This window comes from Myodes glareolus, chromosome 17, assembly GCF_982192425.1.
Source record: "Myodes glareolus chromosome 17, mMyoGla1.1, whole genome shotgun sequence".
Lineage (NCBI taxonomy): Eukaryota > Metazoa > Chordata > Mammalia > Rodentia > Cricetidae > Myodes > Myodes glareolus.
The window spans coordinates 30,280,309-30,297,893 of record NC_142042.1 but is presented as its reverse complement, the minus strand read 5'-3'; the positions used below and the strand labels follow the sequence as shown (position 1 = coordinate 30,297,893).

General features: G+C 41.9%; 1 protein-coding gene across 7 annotated transcripts in view; it reads right to left on the bottom strand.

Annotated features, from left to right (window-relative positions):
• Positions 1-17,585, bottom strand: part of Alpk1 (alpha kinase 1) — a 98,726-nt gene that overhangs the window by 44,291 nt on the left and 36,850 nt on the right. For 5 of the 7 annotated variants that reach the window (XM_087897589.1, XM_087897587.1, XM_087897586.1 and 2 more), the window contains 2 exons: positions 6,759-6,989; positions 2,752-2,906 (listed from right to left, as the gene is read on the bottom strand). In XM_087897589.1, the coding sequence (XP_087753715.1) occupies positions 2,752-2,906; positions 6,759-6,879 (276 nt within the window). In that variant the 5' untranslated portion in view covers positions 6,880-6,989. Of the gene's footprint in view, positions 1-2,751; positions 2,907-6,758; positions 6,990-17,585 lie in introns of those variants that run through there. The other 2 variants (XM_087897591.1, XM_087897592.1) reach the window with 2 other exon arrangements.

The following is a 17,585-nucleotide window of genomic DNA, read 5'->3' as shown; positions in this document are numbered from 1 at the left end:
AGATAGTCTTGCTAGCACACACTGAAAATGTGGAGGGAGGGTCTAGTGTTCAAGGCCAACCTGGGCTACATGATGAGACCTTGTCTCAAAGACAAAACCCAAATAAAACCAACAAACTAAAATCTCACTCTTCACAGGATTAACTTTTTTTTAAGATTTATTTTTTATTATGTATACAGTGTTCTATCTGCATGTATGCCACCAGACCAGAAGAGTGCACCAGATCTCATTATAGATGGTTGTGAGCCACCATGTGGTTACTGGGAATTGAACTCAGGACCTCCGGAAAGGCAGGCAGTGCTTTTAATCTCTGAGCCATTTCTCCAGTCCCAGGACTTACTTTCTTCTGTCAAGAATCTCCAGCCTGCTTAACCTATTTTTGCCCTGTCTGGGAATTCCTGAAGATGCTCTTGTGTGTTCATAAATCTCAAAGGATCTTTCTGAGAGTTTTTCCTACAACAGGAGAAAAACTGTCTATGTATTCATTGGGAATAATCCCTAAACATAAAACCATGTAAACAAAGTAAAAATTCTAGGATGTTATTGTTTTGATGCCTGTTATCTAGACAAATATATTCTTATGTGAGGAAAAGTACATTTAAGTTATTAAATTTCCTTGGTGATTAATTCCTGAGAAGTTAAAAGTAAAGAACAATCTTACTATGAGGCTGGAGAGATGACTCAGCGGTGAAGAGCACATACTGCTCTTACATAGGACCTAGGTGCCGTTTTCAACACCCCTGTGCTATCTTACAACCATCTTTAACTCCAGTTCCAGGGGATCTGATACCCTCTTCTAGCCTTCTGGGCAACAGGAATGAACGTGGTTCACATAGTACATACATATTCAAGTAAACAGGCATGCACATATAATAAAAATAAATAAATATTTTTTTTAAAAAAAGTAATGCTGCCACAAAGGAAAATGGGACTCCTTTTAACTCCCCTAGAATTCAAGCCTGGGTCTTGAGCCTTACCTGGCTTCTTATGCTGTTCTTAAAAAATATAATGCTTTTATTAGTTCTTTGAAAACAAATGCATTTATTATGTTTTGATCATGTTCATCTCCCCATTCCGCTCCATTATTCCTCCTAGATTCCCTCTAACTTCATGGCCTCTTTATTTTTAATAACCCCTACACTGTTCTTGATGCTCTTTCTTATGGGGAATGGTGCTATCAGTTTAGTTCTGTGGTTCTTAACCTTCCTAGTGCCGTGGCTCTTTAATACAGTTCCTCGTGCTGTTATGATCCCAACCACAGAATTATTTCATTGCTACTTCATGACTGTGATTTTGCAAATATCTAATATGCAACCCCCAAAGAGTTGAAATCCATACGCTGAGAATTTCCAGCTTAGCTGATTCCTTTTGTGTGTGTTGGGGGGGGGGGTGCTAGCGTAACTTTCATTTGTAAAGGAAAGCACTGATATTCCTATCCAAAGCAGACAAACAAGTCTTAACAGACATACATCATCCCTTGTGTCTTATTAGATCGTAATCAACTTAGACTTGATGTAGACAGCAAGAACAACTACAGAATCTATAAAACCCTGAGGATTCACATATATACTTCTGAATGATCAGTGAGTAATCAAGGAGTAAATTTAAAAGTTATACAAACTAATGAAAACAAGCAAAACTACAGATTACCAGAATGGAATCCTTTGCACACAGCAAAGGCAGTCCGAAGAGATGAGTTTAGAGACAGAAGAACCCATGCTAAAAACAATCACAGAGATTTCAAATAATCCAATGATGTATTCAAATTGTTTGCAAGCAAGTTAAACTTCAAACAAATAGGAAGAAATAGGAACAATCAGGGTATACGTCAATGAAATGGAAGTTAAAAGAATAATACAAAAATTAATGAAAGAAATAGTTCTTTGAAAAGGCAACAAGGTAGACAAATGCTTAGCCAAGCTAAGAAAATAACCAGGCTTAATGAAATTAAAGATTATAGAGCTATTAGGACAGATACTAGTGAAACCTAGAAGATCATTAAGGAACGGTTTCAAACCTTACATCACAATGCATTGAAAAATGTGTTTTGAAAACTAAGCGCATTCATGACTTGGTCTTGATGCTTCCAGAATGGCCCTAGTCATGAGGAGCCCAGAGAGGGAACAGAATTTCCAGGGTGTATAGAGATGACCTGACATGGATCAATAGCTTAGTCATCAACATGAGATGGTGGGGAGGGTTTTTGTTGTTGTTGTTTTGTTTTTCTTTTGGGGGGTGGATTTCGAGACAACAGTTTATCTGTAGCTTTGGAGCCTGTCCTGGAATTCACTCTGTAGACCAGGCTCAAACTCACAGAGCTCTGCCTGCCTCTGTCTCCCAAGTGCTGGGAATAAAAGCGGGTGCCACCAGTGTCCTGCTGAGATTTTTTTTTAATAATCCAGTTTCTAGAAAGTGTCATTTCAAAATAAAAAAAAATGTTTTAAAGCACAGTAGAACCAAAACAACTGAAGTCCACCTAGAAGATGGGACTATTTCAAGACAACAGGTCTGAGACTATGTACTCCATCCGCCTTTCTTCACCCACAATAGGTCTGTCCTTCTACCCCAGGAAGGTGCAGGAAAATGACACTTTTCAAATGGCTATTTCCCCCACATCAGTCAATCTGGCAGAGCTGACTGTAAGAGTCGGGCCTGTCTTGTACTTCAGAGAAATTTAATCTGTTAGACCACTTAGTGTCTAACTGCCTCCCTTGGGGATGTCGGAGGGACAGGTGGTGTGACTTTTCCTACCAGTAGCTGCTGCAGCCTGGCGCCAATCACATCTTGCAGGTTTGTTTTGTCCTCTGGGCTCATGGCTTGTTTGTACTGCCACCTTTCAGGCACGAAGGGCCACTTCATTTCCTTTGCCTCCTGGATCAGGGTCCTTAACTCGCTGGGGAGTGAAGCTGAAAAGGTCAGAGGTCAGTTAAGGAAATTGCCGTCAAAGAAAGGGCTGTGGAGCCCCCCGTGTTATGATGAAGCACCTCAGCGACCAAAACACTTTTCCTATCTGTCGCTGGCTGGTCCAAGCTGTTGGGGCCGCCTCGAAGAATAATAGCAAGGAGCTATCTGTCATGGGTGGCCTGAGTCTACTGTGCCCTACAGGTAAATTGGGGTAGTCAGGCATTGAGAAAGGTTTTTAACAGGAAGTCAAGCACTCGACTGGCTGTCTCTGCATGAAGAATCAGAGAAAGGCACGAAGGAAAGATTCTTTTCCCTGTAAAGTGAGAACAGGGCTAGAGGGAAATGGTATTTTGAGCTTGTGGCACCTGAGAAGGGACTCAATTTGCTCAGGCCGTTTCTGCTTCTCTAAGACCTTGGCCCATCTTCTCTTTAACCACTGACTATGCCTAAACACAGACAGAAAGTACAAACTCACAAACAGGATGTTTGCTGATACCAGTTAACTGTGAAGTGGCCCCGTTTCACAACAGTAACTGTGTTAAGTCTCTCAGTGGGTACCAATCCTAACTATTTTGCTTGGCAGTCTCTCGTCAAAACTTGAGAAACACAAAATCTAGAAACTTCAAGTGTTTCCCTTAGATTTGATATTTAAACCACACCAAAGTTGAGTAGGGTTGATTGTCCTACTTGGCACGCAAAATTCCACAGCAAGAAGTTCTGCACTGATGAGGCCCCTTGTTCACATCACTCTGGGTATAATAGATAGTACACACTCCACGGGACCTTCCTCATAATGGAGACAGTCTGTTCCGAAGTATGTGTGATGCCAGTGTTCTAAACAAGGTCGTCTATAGATTTGTCTTGTGTCTCATATTGAACACATTCCAAACTTAGTTCATCAGCGGTTTTCTAATTCCATTTCTCTCTATATTTTCTCTTAATGAATGAAACCACCAAATCTGAAGCCCAGTCATTCTAGACATTTGCTTTCTTTCCCTTTATGAATCTAGCTAACTCAAATCCTATAGCTCTTACAGCCTATCTCTCTCTCTCTTTTGTTTTCTTTTCGGTATTTTCAGCCTATCCTCACAAGCCTTTGCAAAGCTGAGTCTCTCCCCAGGTAGACTAGGACAACACCTTTCACAACATCTTTTAGTTCTTTAGTTTGCGGTTTCCCTACTCCCAAAGCCAATGACCAAACTCAGGCCCACTGTATTTGGTATTCAAAGCAAAGATCACCACTTCCTGTTAGTCTGTCATAGCCTCTCGGTGGAATTGAAACGCGTCTTCCCTGGGCTTCCTAACCCACAGATGCATGCTCCTTTCAGCTTCCATTCCACTATTCTCTGAACACATCTCCCTGTCCTCCTGGGCTGAAAGCATCCTCAAGACAGCTGTTGTGTATCCTATCCCCTTCCTCGTGTAAATCCCATCACTATGGCAGCATACTGTCCTGGTTAAAACACCAAGGTAGCATTATATCAGCCTGATCCGTACTAAAGAGAGAAAATAGAACGTGACAGATGAACAGAATAAGAAGTAAGAAAAGCTGCCTTAATCCTGGACGTCTTTATGTGAACTTGCCACCAGCTGAGCAAATTAAGGAACTTTCTAGGTAGGGAAAGACTGCTTGGCCTTGACAAGACCACACCAATGAGTGACTAGTGTCGATGACCAGAGATGACTATCGTATCCCATTGAAAGTGTGACTCCAAGTTCAGCACCCCTTGGGCCCTTACTCTGCAGCAGCATCCCCTCGCAGAGCCCTAGAACTATGTGCTCCCATTTGGCTGCAAAATATGTCTGTGCAATTGCTAGTGAAGGAATTTCAGTTTCTAGAAATGTAACATGTGTGCAGAGCAAATTTCTTCAAGGGTCCTTCTAAATGGCAATGAGTATGATGACAGTTGGAGGGGACGGTCCCGTGTGGCCCAGGGGACTCACAGATAATGTCCCTTTCCGTTCTCAGTGTCTCAGTTTGACTGTAAATATCCTAGACTCAAAGAGTGAACTTGATGGTTCTTCAACTGACAATCATTTTTGTCCCCTCCATAACCCTTCTCCAAGCCAAACCGTAAATAAGCCAGTGGAGCACACTGGAATATAAGACACCCCTAAAAGACAGGTGTTAAACCTATACTGCATTTCAGTTTGTGTTGCATATCTTACTCCACCTCCCAGGCTGGCAGGAACAAGGAGGAGAGAGATGGAACTGAAGGTTAGGGCAAGACAAAATGCTGAATCAATGTTCCCAAGTTCACCGGCTGCCATGCCCATAAGCAACCCTGTACGAACGTCTTTCTCTGTGATTCCAGACAGTAACAACGTCCGTAGAGCCACAACCAGTGGACCAAAGCTGCTTACAGTCACCTGCCCACCTGAGCAGAAGGGGTTCTGCACAGATGTCGGCCACAGGAAGTGAGGATCGTGCAAGCACACCACTCTGCATGTGAGGATTTCTCCCTCATTCATATCTGGCCCTCATTCTAGAAGCTTACCTAAAGGACCACGTCTTATCAAATGACTTTATAGCCTTGATTTGCCCTTATATGACATTAAATTCATTGTTTCTCCTAATCTTTGTCACTTGAGAAGAAAATGGCATCTGACTGGGGCCTCGGACTTCAGCAGGGAGAACGTGAGGGCTAGGTGAGGACACACTAAACACAGAGAGAGGACACTAGGAAAGCTGTAGGAAAAACAAGAACAACAGCCCAACCCACGTGCAGCCCCAGGGAGACAGAGAGCCAGCTATTCAATATTGGCTGGGTGCCTAGAACCTGTGGTTGAGGACCAGGCACTGACACGCGGAGCCTATGATCCCAGGTTGACAAGTACATGCAACTAGCTGTCAGTCAAATGCTTGTCGGTCTATCTAGCGAAGAATGCAATTACACGCTGAGGTTTGTTTTGGGAACTGACTGCATGTACAGGACTTCATCCAGAAGGAAGTAGAAAGACAGGTTACATAGTGGAGACTGCCATAGGTACCTAAAATACCTCGTTAGACATGTATGTGCCTGTAAACCGTAACTGGGGGTAAGCCCATCCCGGGACCTACCCATGACAGAGTGTATTTTATTCAGGCATCTTATTTTTAAATGAAACACCCAAACACTGAAAGTACACAGGACAAAATTAAAAGCTCATACAAAGAACATACTTAAACAAGCGGAAGGAAAAGTATTTGAACAATGAAAAAGAACCGAATTAAAGAGGTTGCATCTCCAAAGCTGGTGAAAGAAGAAATGAATTTTTTGTAGCTTCCTAGATTTTGTGATTGAATTTCTTAAACAATATCTATAACCTTAAAGAGCACAAACCAGGAAGCAAGAAAAAATACAGGCCATGATTACGCTGCAAACAGTCTTTTGTGAGATCAATGAGTACATTTTAAAAATGGCATGAGGAGCTTGTTGGTGACAAAGAAAACAGAGATGACCTATTTGTGGATGCCATGGAAGTATATGGAAGTTGATGAAGCACAAAACCCTTGTTTGAGAAAAAGTATGCGCTACCATTCAGAAGTTGCTTCAATTTTTTAATAATTGAAATTTGCGTGCACCAGCCAACTTGGACCCTTTGTTCTTCCTGAACCAAACTGTTTCTGGTAGCCTCGTGTTTACTGAAGCCTAAAATTAGAACTGACAGCAATTCTCTGCAACAAAGTGGGCTTCTTCCCTGCCCGTCAGCCTGCAGCCCGTCCCATTCACATCCTGGAAATCCACTCATCTCTTGGTGGTCATCTGCCAGGAGCAGAAAAATAGGGCAGAGAGGCAAAAGTGTCATGCAGGCGAGGGTGAAGGTACTGAACCTGCTGGCTCAACCCCTGGTGTCTCCCATCAGAGCCTCACCTCTGCACCGCTGGTCCTCACTCTTGTCTTCGGTAGACACATCTGGCGTTTCCAACAAGAGATGATCCAGCACTTGCTTGCATTCATGCAATATCGAAGCCACAGCGTCTTGATTATTCATGACGATTACCCACCCTCCAGGATGAATTGAGTGTCCCTGGGTCTACGGTGATCAATTACCTAGGAGAGGCATTGATTCTCAATAAAGAAGTCCCTTGAAGGCCGAGGTACCTGGTGAACAAAAGAGAGAGGAGGATGATTAACTAAAGCGTCATCCATTATGTGTGAGACTCAAGCAGGGAAGGATAATAGGACAAACACATGAGAATCCATGACAGGCCCTGAGGATGCTGTTAGGGGAGCATATGAAATGATTGCAGGGTCTGGTCTAGATGGGCGGTACCTTGAAGGCATAGCGCGCAGAAGGGAGAGAGTCTGGGGAGCGAGCTGGGTCACCCACGGTGAGGTTGGTGAACTCACACGGGCCAAATAAAATGAATGTGCCCATGATTTATGTACTTTCGGCATACTTCACTCAGTGCCCCTGGGGTCGCAGTAGCTCAGAGCCTTTCCCCTTTCTGGAAGTCTACAGGAAGCATCTGGATGACAGTTCTAATAGCCACACTCGAGCACGCGGTAATATGAAGGTCCTCGCTTTCACAGCCCGCTGCTGATTTCCCCTGTGCGGCATTCTTCATGGTATTTAGCACTATGTGATTTGGATCGAGATAGGCAATGACAGATGCCAAATTTAAAGCTCCTCACTGCCAGGCATATTGCCAAGAAAAACGGAGAAAACAGTATCCCAGAAAACCCAATCTCCTTGAGCTCCGACGCGGATGGAGCCGTCACAGAGATGGATGGATGGACTGGCGTGGGCAGATAACATGGATGTAGATTCCTTACGCAAGTGTGAGGGAGACAGAAGGAGCAACTGCAGTCAAGCTAAGTTTGAGATTAACATAATTCACTAACACAGCGAAAATGCCTAGCCCATACACAAAAAGCAACTCCTGGTTAGCAAATATTTTGGTCTGTCTTCCTTTTGTTGAAGTAGTATCCTGTAAACAAAAGACATTATCCTCTTTGCCCTTGACGGAGGAAGGAGTGGCATTTCTCCGACACTTGGTGGAGAGGGATATCCAAGTGCATTACCAGAGCGACAGTCTCACAGGGAAGATGGTAATGGCGATAAGGACGGCGCTAGCGTCTCCGCCTCAGAGCTCATCCGCACCACGACGACATTACTACCGAGAACATTAAAGCAAAGAGTTGCTGCGTTGATATTAAATGTGCCCTTCTAGCCCATGGTCTGGACTTTAAAGCATCCCAAACTAAGCCTTCAGGCTATCGTAAGCTTATTTCACTCAGAACAATAACGCATTTATCGGTGAACAAGCTCTCAAGTTGACATTTTATCACACACGAAGAACACTGGCATAAATGAGGATAGTGAGAAATTAGCCACGAAATTATCCGAGGCTGAGTATAAATTTACCCTCTCCCTTTCAACTAGAGCGTTTCAGAGAGGATTCCAGTACAAACGGGGTTGTTGCACTAAACTGTGTCCCAAGCCCCTTTGGACGGAAGTGTCTATGAGCCACCAAGCTTTGTGTGATAAGCAGGTCACTAGTGTGTCTAGCTATGAAGAGACAGGCCTCTAGGGCTAGTCAGAATGCTATCCTCAGACTTCTGCTGCAAATAAATGAGGACTTGCTCATCCCTCTGCGCACTGCCGAGAGCAAGCAAGACATAATTCGTGGACGAGAGTGGCCAAGAGGCCTGTGACAGTAGCATCCCCTTCTCACCACGCCACTGAGAAGCAAGGTGTTGGCTACAGTGTGCGCTTGGTTCAGAGATGAAGGTAGGCACTGGCAGTCTAGCAAGGGAAGAACAAACTGCTGCTCATGACCTGCAGGTGAGTCAGGTAATCACCTTTGCTTGAATCCCAAATTAAAGCAGGAAGCAGACTATCTTTCCCAGAATCTTTTTTTTGTGTGTGTGTGGGAGGGGAAGGGCGGCACAACAACAGATTGGGAAGAACTGGTTGGTGCTCATAGGAAGAAGAGAGTGTTACAATATGGTCCTGGTAACGCAGCATCCTTTCTTATAAAGGGAAAGTCATCGTCTTCTAGAGTTCATGGAAAAGAGAGTAGAAAGGAGATTCCCAGGGGCCTAAAGGGCAGAGACACTGGGAGACTTTATTACTACGAGCAAATGTGCTTTGGACTTTAACATAAAACATTAAGAACAAAATTGCCATCTGTAGCCACACTGCCCCAAGAGTAGAAGACAAGCAGGATCAGGCCTTGTTAGAAGTTGGATGAAAAACTGCTAGGAATATTGGATCTTATAGCCACTGACAGTGACAATCTAGCTTCTAACCATCGCACCTTCTCTGAGCAACTCATGGACACACCCACGCCAGCATGCAGCTTCTTGGACTGCTCGCGGCAGAGTGGAGTGGGGCAGGAAGAAGATTAAATCTAACTGGAGAGTACGCATGTGGGGCTCGGATGCTCTTGAGTTGCAGCCATTTGTTAGCGTGTGCGAGCTACATAAAAAGAGGGAAAGGAAGGGCAAAGTTGGAGAAGAAAGTCTCAAAGACTCAAAGAGTACTTTTCTATTTACAGCAACTCGGAAGGACGCTCAGCCAACATCGCCACTGAAATGCTGGACGAACAGTTTAAAATTTCTAAAAAATAAATGCATTAATGAAATGGGAAAGGAAGAGTTACTTAAAGGACCAAAAATAAACAAACAGCTAACAAACAAAACCAACCAAACAAAGACCCCCAAAAGTTGAAATGGGAAACTTTCGCTGCAGCACAGAGGGCCACCTTTACAAGTGGGTGGGCACAAGAAGTGGACATTTACCAAGCCCTGTGAGTTTAATCTTTGGCTTTCCTGCTCTTGGAGAGACAATGATACCCAAAGGCTAGACAAGGTAAGGACATAGAAGGACACTGCCACCTGTGTCCCAGGTTCTAATAATTTACACCCTTAGTGCAAGAAAGAGTAACAGCAAACCTTCACCTCCCCACCTCATTGTTTGGGGGAACTGCCTTTGCCAAAACACTCCTCTGGGAAGGGGATCAAAACTCTTCCCTTGGGAGTTTGGGACCACAAAATCTATAAAACCTCTTCACAACCATATAAATTAAAATGTAAAAATAATATTAGGTTAATTCTTGGGCAGCTCTCTAAAGGGATTGGGCTTCCGTCTAAGCTTCAAGGGATTCCAGTCAATGCTAAGAAAGGTGAGTTTGTGGACAAATCGCACAAAATACACATGACATAAAGAAGTAAAGGACAGAAGCACAGAAAATATTTAGTAAATCAGACCCACTGGCCTTAGGTAGTGGACTCGGCAGGTATAGGCCCCAAAAAGTATCTTTATCGGACTAAATAACCAGACTAAAAATATTAGCAAAGGCGCTGGCTGCCTCTATGTGAGCACATGAAGAAGAATCAGAATAAGGGAAAAATAGGCTCTGTTTCAGTGGGAGAAATGGGAGGAAACTCCGAAATCCTCACAACAGTGATAGCATACAAAAGTGTGGAGAAAAAGCTGGGAGGAAAAGAAAACAAGACAAACTCGCTCCAGCCATGAGATGCCGTGGTAGGAGGCAAACAAACAAAAGACACATCCAGAAAGGTAAGCCACAGCTGGCCCTAATGGGTGGGGATGGCCAGCAGTTGAGAGCACTCGCTGCTGCTGTAGAAGATTGGAGTTCAGTGCCTAGCACCCATAGGGCAGCACACGACCATCTGTAAGTTCAGTTCCAGGGGATCTAATACCTTTTTCTGCACTCCACGGGTGCTTACCTATGTGGTGCACATGCATACATGTAGCAAAACACTCATAAAATAAAAATAAGAGACTCTAGGGGTGGGTGGAATGTATACAGTCCTACATTTAAGACTTTAAAATACTCCCAAACTTCCAGTTGTGGGTTTTAGACAGTGATTTCTCCAGTGGGTGGCCAGCAGTGTACAGGCATCCCTGATATTGTGTGTGACCCAGGGCTGGGTCACTGTGTGTGACCCAGGGCTGGGTCACTGTGTGTGACCCAGGACTGGGTTACTGGAATCCCTGTCACTGTCTATGACCCAGGTGAGGTGCTACCTTGAGTGAGAACCAATTCCTTGAAACTGTGCTGTCCTGGAGGCCTGAGAGCAGTAAACGAGCACCAGCTCAGAAGTCTGAACTTACATCTCCTCTGGGAGAAAGACAGCTCTGGGAGGCAGCTGTGGAGAGTGACAGGGACAGACAGATGCTGGGGAGCTGACAACCGTGGATGGGAAAGTTGGTATTGAAAGTGTCTAGGGAATAGTAACACACTTATATGTACTACGTGTGTACGTACACACACACACACACACACACACACACACACACACACACACACACACTCAGTGACCTGGAGCAGACCTCAGCAAATGACAACCTGGGAGTTGGGCAGCCTGGTGTCAGTGAGCAGATGAAACTCTGGAGTCAGCCACCTGCTCGTCCCCACTACAGCCCATGCAGCTCCAGTGGACGGTCTGACACACATAGATGCATCCCTCCAGCGGCATGAGGGCTTGAAAATACGAAGATCCTGAGATTGATCCTCTCCCTGTACAGATCTTAGCTGTTTTGTTGCTTTCCATACTCCCAACACACTTGGAAGGCACTCCTAGTGAGACTATTAGCCATCCCAGGAGGAAGGACTGGGAAGTCCCAGGAGGGTGAGAGAAAGCCTGTCCAAATCATAGACTGCCAGGCTAAGTATGGTCTTTAGAACCTCCTGGGTGGAAAAAAAAGAAAGTCGGCTAAAGGAAATGAAGCTCCAGGAGACATCTGCAGTCCAACCCATAATATAACTACAGTTGCTCGCCCTCGTTTTTGTCCTTCATTCTTTTTTCTTCCTTTCTTCATTTCTTTTCTTCTTCCCTCTTTATTCAGTACTAGGAATTGAACCATGGATTTCACCCATCTTAGGCAAGCACTCTACAACTGATCTGTGTACTTGGCTATTTGATTTTTTAAATTGATTTTTATTGAACCCTACATATTTCTCTGCCCCCTTCCCTGCCTCTCCCCTCCCCCTTCAACCCTCTCCCAGGCTATTTGATTTTTAAGGACCCAGAAAGAAGTTGTTTCAATACTTGATTTTTAAAAAAAATCTCTTGTTCTGTATGTGTGTGTATATTCATGTGCATGTGTGTGTGCATGTGTGCTTACACATGTGTGTTTGTGTGTATACGAGTGGAAGTCAGAGGACCCAAATTAGATTCCCAGGTACCACATGGTATCTCCAGTCTCAGGGGATCTGACACTTTCTTCTGGTCTCTGAGGGCACCAGCCACATATGTGTAACATAGACAAGCATGCAGGCAAAACATCCATATACATAAAACAGATAAACAAAACTTCAAGGTGTTTTTTTAAAAAATGACCAATAATCTCAAAAAGAATATGGACAAGAAGACAAACTCAATCCAGGGCTTGGAGATGAATGTGAACAATATAAAAGCAAATGTTACTAACATGGAAGAAAATTCATCAAGGAAATTAAGATTTTGAAACAAATAGAATAAAAATGTTGGAAATAAAAAAATTAATGAAACAAATCAAAAACACACTGGAAAACATCACTAACAGATTTGACAGAGCAGAAGAGAAAAATATAAGAGATGGTATATAATGTTGAGAAAATATCAAGCTCAAACAACAATAAGGAAAAAGAAGTGAATGAGAATGACCACAATGTCTATGTCTGGAATTCTATCGAGAAATCAAACACAAGAACCCATGGAGGAAGAGGAGCTGCAGTAAAAATGAAAGACATAGAAAAATCCATTCCATGCAATTATAGCAGAAAATTTGCCAAACCTGGAAAAAGAAGTGGATATCCAAACACAAGGGGCACTTAGAACTCCAAGAGACATGATCAGAGTAGAAATTCACGGCATAGTTCAGTCAAGATGTCAAAAAAAAAAAAACAACACAGAGCCAAGAGACAATATTAAAATCTATAAGGGAAAATGCCAGCTTATCTGCTAAGGCAAACACATGAGAACAAGATCAAAGCTCTTGCTATCAATCTTGAAGCCAGGAAAGCATGGGATGACATTTTTAAGGCAACAAAGCACATGGATACAAAATTTTGTTTAAAAAATATTAATTTTATAGGTGTCTGTGCGCTAAATATGGAGTCAGTTTTTTCCTTCCCAGATTCACGTCAGTACTAGGAATGAAACTTGGATCACCAGGTTCGCATAGGTAGCCTCCTTACCTGTTGACCCATCTTGTCAGGTCTTGTCTTAAGATCAATAATTTTTTGTATATACTATTTTTACATAATGTTCTGGGTTTTTTTCAGAAATGCAAGAGTGACTAAATCTGCAAATCAGTAAATATAACACAATGCATGAATAGGCTGAAGGACAAATCACGTGCTCATCTCAATAGATTTTGAAAAGACTTTTGGCAAAGTTCAGCATCTCTTTCTGATAGAAGCCCTGAAGAAACTTGGAAAAGAAGGCCACACACGCCTCAACATACTAAGTTCTATGAAATGACTATCTTCTAGTCATCATGCTAAATGGAGAAAACCTGGAAGAGTTTTCTCTAAAATCAGGATCAAGAGAAGAGTGCCCATAATCTCTACTCTTGTTGAGGACAGTGGTCAAGACTGTAGCTACAGCAATAAGGCAAGACAAATAAATACAAGGTATTTAAATAGTGACAGAAGTCAACACATCCCTATTTGAAGATGGTAAGATTGTATACTCAAAAGACCCAATGATTCAATAAAGATTCCATGACTCTATTAAAACCTCTTAAATCTGATAAACACCTTCAGGAAAGTAGCACTATATAAAACCAACTTACAGAAATCAGAAACTTTTCTACATTCTAATAATGAACTTGTCAAGAGGGAAAACTGGTTTTTAAAAAAAGTGTAGTGTATGCTAGCCATGTAAAGTTTGACTAAAAAGAAACAAACTATAAAGTATGTAGGTTAAATAAGGATTGAATTTACATAACTAAAACATTCAATCATTAAAAAGTTTTAAGTTCCATCCGTGGAAGAATTTAGTGATATTAGCTCTAGCATAAGATAGATTATCTGAACTAGATGGTAAATCAGAACACACTACTCTAAATGCATCAGAAAAGGATAACAACATCTAAAATCCAAAAGAGAGGTCAAATAACAGGGCACAATTAGGTGGAAACCTTGAGTCCTGGATGGGAAGAAGAGGGAGAAAAGGAAAAGGTGTTCAGAGAAGTAAAAAGTGAAAGGTGTGTAATCTAAACCCATCAAGTCCGTAGAGGCAGAGAGAAGGATGGTGGTTGTCAGTGGATGGCATTGGGGGAGGAGTAGAATGAGATGTTGGTCAAAAAAAATACAAATTTTCAACAGGATGCGGTGGCGCATGTCTTTAATCCTAGCACTCGGGAGGCAGAGGCAGGTGGGTCTCTGTGAGTTTGAGGACAGCCTGGTCTACAAGAGCTAGTTCCAGGACAACTAGGGCTGTTAAACAGAGAAATCTTGTCTCGAAAAAAAATTACAAATTTCAGTTAGACAAGAGTCCAAGAGATTTACTGTATAGCATGGAGATATATAATCAATGGCATGTTAACTGCTTGAAAATTACTGAGTAAATTTTAAATGCCCTCACCACGAAATTAATATATAAGGTAATACATCTCACTTAACTTCTTTAGTCATGCCACAGTGTAGACATGTTTGAAAATATTATGCTTTAAACTTTGTCAATTGAAAGAAGAATAGATTTGGGGCTGGAGAGACTGTTCAGTGACTTAAAGCACCAGTTTCTCTTGCAGAGGTCCTGGGTTTAGTTTCCAGCATCCACATGGCAGCTCATGACCATCGGTGACTGCAGTTCTGGAGGATCTGATGCCACCTTCTGACTTCCCTGGGCACCAGGCACACATATGGCGCACACACATACATGAAGGCATAACACTTAGACATATAAAAAGAAAACCATGAAAAGCTTATAGAAAGGCTAGATCAAAACCATAAAGCATATAAGAAAATACACAAGTGAAAATCCAACCATTATATAAGTCAGAAGATTAATTGATGTTAGCAAGTTCTTAGATCTATAATTGGGTCAGGTGTTAATTTAGGCTGTAATAAAATGTCCAAGACAATCCTTAGAATTGGAGATAAAACAAAAGCAAGTGAGATAAACAAGAACAAGGAAGAATAAACACAAGGGCAAACTAAGATGGCTGAAACAACTTTCAAATATAATAGTATTTCTAAAATTTGCTCCAGCTACAGCTTAAAGATAGATTGCATTAGACGTAGTTCTGTGGTGGCTGGAGAGATGGCTCAGCAGTGAAGAGCACTGGCTGCCCTTCCAGAGAACACAGGTTTGATTCCCAGCACCCATATGGCAGCTCACACTAGTCTGTAACTCCAGTTCTAGGGGATCCAACATTTTCTTCTCACCTCCATGGATATCAGAGTCTCTCTTCTGGCCTCCATAGGCACTATGCAAACAAGTAATATACATACACAAATTCAGACAAGATCTCCACATGCATGAAGTAAATATTAATTTAAAAATTTCTAAAGCAGTTGTATGCATTTTTATTAAAGCATGAGAGTGTAGAAAATACAGAAAGGAACCTAATTTCAAACCCAGTGTAAGGTGACATATATGCAACTATATACAAATACCTCTTTCACTTCAAATTTCATATACAAACATATAAAAATAAAAATATATGTGTATGTAACAAATATATATAAATATAATATCATAATATATATGTTATATATAGTGCCTAAGAACAATTTAAGTAACAAATATGTGGGCTTCTAGAAGAGAAGTTATAAAAGTCCATGGAAAGGAAGTCCATATGTATATCTTGAAAAACTCACTATTTTAAGACATCATAGTCTTCCCAAATTAATCTATAACTTCAGTGCAACACCAATAAAAATATCAACATCTTTGTACATGTATCTATGTGTGACCTCAAAGGTCACCCTAAAATTTATATGAAAGGATACAGAAGAATGAAGGGCTAGACGTGTGTCTCAGTAGTGGAGCGTGCTAAGTTCAAACAAAACAAACCAGAATCTAGACATACCAGATTATAAGAAAAAAAGGAAAAAAATTGAAACATCAAATGCTAATTTTAGCTAATTAATTAATTAAATAGCTAATATTAAATAATATTAGATTACATAAATTATTGGCACTGGGAGAAATCAACATAGTAAATACACAAGGAGCCCAACAAGGACCTACACCTGCTTAGAAACTTGATCATTGCAGAGCATGTGTGGCAAGAGGCTAAAGTGTTGCTTTCTAAGAGTCAGTGCTAAAGCCTTCAATGTGGAAGATAAAGTTGGGCATCCTCTATAGGACTTCACTAAAAGAGGATTGAGGAGTGCCAAACACATTCTATTTAATTCCCAAATGAAGAAAACGGAGATAAATTCATGGAGCAAACCCGGCCACACTGCTGTTTATGATTTTGTGGTTTTTAGTGTCTCCCAATGCATACAGTCATCTTTAGCACCTGACTCCAGAGCAGTCTACAGCCTCAAAGAGGAAGTACAGATGTGTCAAGGAGTCCTTGCCCATCCTCTCCGCACTGCTTGGCATCTGCCAATCTGCTCTCTACTTCCATGGGTTTTCCTGCTATGGTAAGGGAAATGGGGTCAGACCACAGCACTCTCCTCTCACATAGCCCCAGGTTATTAACAAACTAGTGTTGTAAAATAAATCAATATTTCACTTCTTTGGACTGCTGGCATTATCATTTCCTTCCTTCCTTCCTTCCTTCCTTCCTTCCTTCCTTCCTTCCTTCCTTCCTTCCTTCCTTCCTCCCTCCCTCCCTCCCTCACTCCCTTCTTCCCTTCTTCCCTTCCTTCCTTTCTTGGCATCATTTCTTATATTTCAGACTGACCTGTAACTCCCTCTGTCGCCAAGGATGACTTTGAACCTCTGATCCTCCTGCCTCTATCTCCTGAGTGCTTGGTAACACAGTCTCTGGTATATAAGGTGCTGAGGACCAAACCCAGGGTTTCGTGCATATTAGTTTCAGTCAACCTTATCAACTGAGTTGCATCACAGCCCAGCATTTCATTTCTCTATATGGCTGGATAATCATCTCTGTTCATACACTGATTGCATTTCAATTGCCATTATGTTTATATTACTGAGAACGTAGCCGGTATTCACACAAGGCATTGTGGGTAAGATGTCAAGTCTTAAAAGAGGGTGTCCTTTAAATCTCTCTTGATTGAGGAAGAAGTTTTGAACACTTTCAAAAAAAGGGGGGCAGGAATTATAAGGGATATATTTAATTAGTTACAAAATACAAACTTCGATCTACAAAATTACAACATAAAGTAAATAAAATGAGAAATCGCAAACTAGAAGAAAGTGTTTGTTTTTGAGACAGAATTGCACTGTGCATACCTAGCTGGCCTGGGACAATCTATGTGGGACCGGTCTAGCCTCGGACTCACAGAGATCTGTCTGCCTCTGTCTCCTGAGTGCTGAGATATACCATCATGCCTTGCAGAAGGAAATATTTGTAAGTTTGGTGATTGATAAAAGATTTCTACCCAGAATATATAAAGAATTCCCATAAGCCAACAAGAGAAGAACAACTATGCCATGAGAAAAAAAATATACAAAAGTCTTGGACATGTCATATAAGAGAAAACACAGCAGTTAATAAACAGGAAAAGTGTCCAGCTTCATTATCCACCAGGAAAGGTGAGTTTCTGTTGTGTGAAAAGCTATTTACTCCTTGATTAGAAAACTCATTTAAAA